A 7,363-nucleotide genomic window follows, 5' to 3' on the forward strand; every position below is an offset into this window, starting at 1 on the left:
GAGGAGAGAGGGGTGGTGGTGGAGAGGGTGATGGGGAGGGGAATGGGGAAGGAAGAGGGGCTGGGAGAAAAGAACAAAAGAAGTAAGCAGAGAGGGGAGATAAAGAGGGGGGAGAGGGAGAGAGAGAGAGAGAGAGAGAGAAAGTAATCATTTCATCATTCTATCACAATCTAAAAAATATTTCAGAGAAACATTTCTTTCATTCCAAATCAATGTACAGAACGACCAAAAAAAGGGATAACAGGGACAAAATGCCAAATGAATATCAGACACCATCTGATGACATCAATTTCTGGTCAAGGTTGCATTCACTAAAGTTCTTTAAAAAAGAAGCATTTTTCTTATAGATGCAGTCATTCACAAACTTCAGAAAGTCAATGTTAACAGATCTATGTAAAAACTGAATCGCTAATTATAAATAACACAAGAAACAATTATTTTGTTAATTACAGACATATGACATCAGTTATCCATGACACAAGCTTAAGTATTTATAAATACATTAAAAAAATGTAAATGTTAACACAATTTGCTTTAAGGTCAAAACACATCTCATAAACCAATTTACTTCAACTGTTAATAACTGCTGACAAAAATGGTTTCATTACAAAGTTCTATTATTCATTTCAATAAGTAATGGTATTAATATTCATAAAGGCATTTAAGTGAAGATAAAGCAGTTTGAATTGAGAATCTAATTCATGATTTTATTTCACTATAAATTTATCACTACAACATTGACCAGGATTTAAGTATGAACAATGATGTCATCTAGACACAATGTCTTTCTTTGCACTGGAGAAACAATTATGATTTCACTAATATCGTCGTCGTCGTTTAACGTCTGTTTTCCATGCTAGCATGGGTTGGACGATTTGACTGAGGACTGGTGAAACCAGATGGCTACACCAGGCTCCAATCTGATTTGGCAGTGTTTCTACAGCTGGACGCCCTTCCTAACGCCAACCACTCAGAGAGTGTAGTGGGTGCTTTTACGTGTCACCCGCACGAAGGCCAGTCAGGCGGTACCTAAAATAACTTGTCAACCTAATTTACAAGTAATTAGCTTATGCTAAAGCCATGAACTCAAAATACAAATGATGAAATAATGCAATGAATATTCTCTTCCTACAAACCAAATTCAACGACTGGTACCCGTGCCAACCTTTCCTTCATTGGATACTAAACTCTGCTTGCGAAGACCTGTAGAGGCAAGTGAAATTGAACCAAATTCGATGACTGGCATCTGTGCCAATGGAGCACTAACAGTACCATCCGAGGATGATCATTGCCAAAGCAGCTGTCTGGATTCTGTGCCAGTGGCACGTAAAAAGCACCATTTCAGCGTGATCATTACCAGCGTTACCTTACTGGCACTTGTGCCGGTGACACATGAAAAAACATTTGAGCGAGGTCGTTACCAGCGCTGCTGGACTGGCTCCTGTGCAGGTGGCATGTAGAAAACACCATTTGAACGTGGCCATTGCCAGTACTGCCTGACTGGCCCAAAAGCACCCACTACACTCTCAGAGTGGTTGGCGTTAGGAAGGGCATCCAGGTGTAGAAGCTCTGCCAGATCAGATTGGAGCCTGGTGCAGCTATCTGGTTCGCCAGCCCTTAGTCAAATCGTCCAACCCATGCTAGCATGGAAAGTGAACATTAAACGATGACGATGATCACAGCACTCCTCATCATTTCCCCTCTGAACCATCCCCACCAACCCTCACACCTATCTTCCCTCCAGTGACTTTCTCAAGATTCCTCTCCCCCTTAGGCTATTGCTCCCTTCCTGTCCTTTTCATACATTTTTTTTTCATACTCACTCCTTATAGGATAATACTAAATCGCCAGCTCTTTACAGCTTTTAACTCTATCCAGCCTTATTTCTCAATAACCCTTGACACTAATCCTATCTCTCCTCTACCATACTCTTCCCTTACCATTCCCTCAACCCCCACCCATTTACAATCATCACCCATTCTCTTCTATTCCCCCTCAATTAGGGGCTTAACCATACAAATTATGAAAATCATTACTAGTTCTGGTGACACTAAAAAAGCATTGTCACTGTAAAAGTAGTTGGCATTAAAGAAGGTACCCAGTCATAGAAACCATACCAAAGTAGACACTGGAACATGATGTAGCCCTCTGACTCATAAGGCCATGTCAAAGTATCCACCCCCATGCCAGCTTGAAAGCCAGATGTCATATGATAATGAATCAAATATACAGAGTATTTGATAAAGTGATCATATCAGTTGTATGATAGTGATCAGCAGTGATATAGAGCCTCTACTCCAGATAGGAGCTGCATGCACACTGCATGTACACTGCATGCCAGATCAAATGATCCCAAAAAAATTCTGTATGCACAAGAGGAAAAGGGGCATGAAGTCACTTGATCTGGATATTCTGAGGTGGGAGGTCACAAAGGATCGCTCACACTGGAGAAAAAATACTGCGAAAGGGGATAAAATGAGCAGAAGAAAAACAGGAACTTGCACTTAATTGACAAGATAACCAATAGTGCCGGTAGGGAGCTCCTTCCAATGCAGTCAGTGCATGCATGACTGCCACTCCTATGTGGGCCTGTGCAGCTAAAACTGACGCTGCACTCCATCAGCAGCTGACATGATTTTTTTGGGTGCTGTGGGTGCAGATCCATGGCCTCTTGAGACCGACGGATGCCTACTACTACTGCTGCACCAGACTGGTTTTCTACAGCTGAGAGTATAATGGGTGCTTTTACATGCCATTTGCGTGACACCAGTATCTACCACGACTGCAATTTTGCTCAGCTTCATGTGTCTTCTTACCAAGTACAACATAATGCCAACAGTCTTGGTCATTGCCTCTGTGAAGCCCAACACTTGAAAGGAACTCAACCACTTTGCCTCCGTGAGGCACACACACACACACACACACACACAAGAGACTTCTTTCTTTCCATCTACCAAACCCAGTCACAAGGCTTTGGTCAGCCTGAGGCTATAGTAGAAGACACTTGCCCAAGGTGGCATGTGGTGGCATTGGGGGCTGAACCCAGAACCAAGTGGCTGGGAAGCAAGCTTCTTCCCACACACAAATATGCAAATCAACCAAATTCATTCTTCAATAAACAAAAAAAGTGTTACATTTATAGTTTAAAGAACTTAAATAATTGAAAAAAGAAATTTCAAATATTTAACCATAATTAAGAATTCTTTTCAAGAGTCCCCATATAGTCACTAAGCCTGCTAAAAATGATAGGAAATTTTCCTGCCATTTAAAAAAAAAAGACATCTTTTGTATACCAAAATCCTAAATGCACTATTGTTGACAAAAAAATGTCAATTGCTGGAATACAGTTGACCCTAGATTTACTGAAGACAAGTAATTATTTGAATACATTGAAATATTTTGTTTTTATATTTGTTTTTATTTTTAAGTTTTAATGACAAAATGCTAAGTTATAATAAACAATACCTCTCTGATTGAGTCCAAATGCTCAGCTGTTTCATTGCGTGACAGATAGAGGCGGAGTTCCTCTGAAATATTCAGCCATTTTTCAGCATACTCACTAATGCGATCTAACAGAGCAAATGTTTGATTAGCCTGAAATAATATAAAAGTGAAAATTTATGTTGAAAAAAACCCCCAAAAATTAGAACAATGTTAGAATGTCTGTTTTATATATTGACTACATAAGAAAAATGCTATTATGCCAATAATAAAAATAAAAAGACAAACTGAGTGATGCAACTAATTTCTATTCCCTTTATTACATATAACTGTTTAACCAAATTTTCAGGCTTTATGTACATTTATATTCTAATTTTGAGGGGAAGCCAATTGTATCAATGCTAGTGCTCAAGTAATACTTATTTTATCAACCTCAAAAGGATGAACGGCAAAGTTGACTTTGACAGCATTTGAACTAATAAAGTGAAGAGCCAGATGAAATGCTAACCATTTTGTCCAGTGTAGTAACAAGTTTGTCAGTTTGCCACCAAACATTTATATTAAGAATGAAAATATATATCAAATGCAATTTTTTTTTTTTTACATAATTTATTTAAAATGAAAATTACAATATAATCCATATTGTAATTGGAATTCATAAAATATACAATTGTATTACAACCTGAAGATATCATGTTATATTCCTGTAATAATAGAAAGCGATATGAGTGTAAGTGTGTGTGTGTGTGTGTGTGTGTGTGTATGCTGTCCAGGAATATATTAAACGGTAAATTAAAAGCACATTTACAGCTAGAATATTGTCAAGATTGTTATATTCTGTTTTCCTTTATATCTTTTCAATTTTTCATGCTATACATGACCATTTCACTATTCCATGTAACTAATTTACTAAATAAACATGTATAAAATCTGTTGTAATTCAAATGTTCTAATAATTTAAGAAGCAGCAAAGTGTCAATTAGGAATATGAAACCGGAAAATAGAAGGCTACCTGTCTAATGACATTGTCAGCTGATGTGTTAGCAGGAGCATAGAGTACTTTCGGATTGCTGTATAGAACATGGACAAGAATACCAATGTTATGTTGTTGAGTAATAGACATTCCAAGGTCATCTGTAAAATAATAATAATAATAATAATAATAATAATAATAATAAGCGGATTTATTGACACCAACACTTAATAGTCATGCAAGAAGTTCCTATAAAGATATGAATGAATTTTAGATTTCCAGAATTTCTAACAGCTGAAAGCTAAGAGAACTATGAGTTCACTGTGTACAGTGCTCCAGTGCACAACAATTCATCAAAAAGGGATGTTTTGGATAGAGTTTGAGGCAGATTTTCTATAGCTGTATGTCATTTCTGACACCAGCCCTAATCTGTTTCCAAGTAAGGTAATCTTTTCCCATGCCATGTATGTTTTTACAGAATATTGAAAATGAATGACATTTATTTATGGCAATCATCCAATGTCAAAACAAGGAGAATAAAATACATGAACACATGTATGCACACTCAATCACAACAGGCTTTTTTTAGCTTCCGTCTACCAAATACACTTACAAAGTTTTGGTCAGTCCAGGATTATAATAGAAAGCACTTGCTCAAGGTGTCACACAGTAGGACTGAACTTGAAAGCATGTGGTTAAGAAGTAAACTTCTTAACCACACAATAGTGTGGTAGTTTATAATAAAGAACAAAGATGGGTTGAAGGAAGTATAATTTGAAACAAGATAAATGAAAAAAACAAAAAAATATAGACCAATCTTAAATGACTCTTTTAAAGGAATATTACCAAGGTTCATATTGCGAATATCATCTTCCCATTTATCTTTTGGGATGTTGGTATCATGGCCACATATAGTCTTCTGCATTGATGTCCAGATCTTCAGTAAGCCAATATACCGATCTTTACTGTTTGTTTTAGAATCAGAGTTTGAAGGAGCTGAATTTGATGTTGCACTACCCTAAAATAGGAAATAAAGAGTATAGTTTCATGAAATAAGTTTAATGTTCTATATATTTTAGTTGTTCATGGTTATGAGAAGAAAATAATGAAAATACTAGTGCATTCATCATATCAAATTTATTTATTTTGTTTTTAAGCTCTATTTATTTATATAATATATCTTAACAACAAACTGTTTTATTTCGAATATTCATTTCTTTTATTTATATAGGCACACAAATGTGTAAACTTCTTTCTATCAACAAGTGTCTCTGCAATAACTAATTCTAACATTAGCATTAACTAGTCTATTCCATCTAATTGTGATTTATTTCTGAACTGTTAAATGTGTATGTGTGAGAGGGAAGAGGTGAAATGTGAGGGAAGAGGTGAAATGTGAGGGAAGACTGTTAAATGTGTATGTGTGTGAGGGATGACCTGAAATTCATGTAACAAGACATTCACAGAACCTGATATCCATAAGACCTGAAATTCACTTGGCTTGAAATTCATGTAACTGAAGACAAAGGCAATGGACAATAATGACAATGAAGCATATGAAACATGAGAAACATTCACATGGCCTGAATTTTACATGACTTGACATCCACATGGCTTATAAATGTGGGTATTTAACAACTAGATATCTTTCTAAATGCAAGTTATTAAAGTAGCGTTATACTAATCACATTGTCATAAGTTCTAACCTTACAATAGCCAGAGTGTTATTTAGACAAGGAACAAAACTATTCTCTTCTCATCTGGATGCCCTTAACAGTATTAAGGGCATTCAGTTGCAAAATTTTTGCAATACATGAATGTCTAAATTTGCTAAACTAGACCATCGTTGTCAACTGGGGTAAAGAATAATATGAAATTATGACAGATACCTCCTCTAATTTACTGAAGCATGTAGTGAACATAGGAAGAATATAGTCCGCCATAGAATTTGAGCTATGATTAATAAGACATAATTCCAACACTTGAGCCATTCACTGTTTCGTTTCAAAATTAGTGCTTGTGCCTCATGCAGATATATTACAATAAAACATTTTTAGAAACACATTGTAACAAATAAACAAAAAAGATAACTTCAGAAAAGCAAAATTTATGCTTTAATAGTTTGTCAGGCATATTAGGAAATCATTCTAATAATTTAATGAATGACAAATGTAGTTTAAAACTAAGGCAGATCAGTTTTAGTTTTAACTTGTATTTGGGATCTATTAATAAATTATGAGAAACATTTGCTAATGGCACAAAGTCTTGAACTTGAATGTATTCAGAAGATAGTGATAGCAATAGCTTGTATCATTTAAAGTATATCTGAAATAGTTTAGTTTAAGATTAATTGAAGACAAAGTTAAAGGCAATGGACAACAATGACATTGAAGTATATGAAACAGGAAATACATTTTGAAAAAAAAAAAAAAAAAGAAAATGCAACAAAAACAAAGTAAAAATTTGTGTACCGGTGGATCCAGCACTGTTGATGCATGACTGTCAGACATATTTAAAACAGTGAAATTATTTGGAACAGCTGATGAGGTTTCTGCTCCAGCAGGGAGAAACTGGTCACATGCATCTTGTGGGAGAGAACTGGCTAACATACTCAGCTCATTGAGATTCTTTTGAAACATGTAGAATTTCTCCACCTACAGAAATGACAATGAAACAATAAGAGAACACTGCATGTATTGAAACTTGAAATTTGAGAAATAATCTCTAAAATTAACAAATACCAAAAGAAAAAAAAATGTCCCTATGTTAACCCTTTCGTTACTATATTTCTGGCCAAAATACACCCCTCATGAGTTTCAATTAAATTCTAAAATAATCATGAATTTAGACTAGTCTCATTAAACACCTGTAACTTTTTTATTTATCAACATATTAATGTGATATTCGGAACATAATTAAAGAAAGGGTTCTTAATCAATTCTATTGCAT

General features: G+C 35.4%; 1 protein-coding gene across 1 annotated transcript in view; it reads right to left on the reverse strand.

Annotated features, from left to right (window-relative positions):
- The window catches only part of LOC106875941 (ATP-binding cassette sub-family A member 2), a 155,960-nt gene that overhangs the window by 56,028 nt on the left and 92,569 nt on the right, over nucleotides 1-7,363 (reverse strand). Inside the window, exons 10-13 of the mRNA XM_014924268.2 lie at nucleotides 6,886-7,068; nucleotides 5,261-5,432; nucleotides 4,454-4,575; nucleotides 3,466-3,594 (exon numbers count right to left, since the gene is read on the reverse strand). Of these exons, the coding sequence (XP_014779754.1) occupies nucleotides 3,466-3,594; nucleotides 4,454-4,575; nucleotides 5,261-5,432; nucleotides 6,886-7,068 (606 nt within the window). The remainder of the gene's footprint in view (nucleotides 1-3,465; nucleotides 3,595-4,453; nucleotides 4,576-5,260; nucleotides 5,433-6,885; nucleotides 7,069-7,363) is intronic.

Source organism: Octopus bimaculoides, chromosome 2 (assembly GCF_001194135.2).
Source record: "Octopus bimaculoides isolate UCB-OBI-ISO-001 chromosome 2, ASM119413v2, whole genome shotgun sequence".
Classification (NCBI taxonomy): Eukaryota; Metazoa; Mollusca; class Cephalopoda; order Octopoda; family Octopodidae; genus Octopus; species Octopus bimaculoides.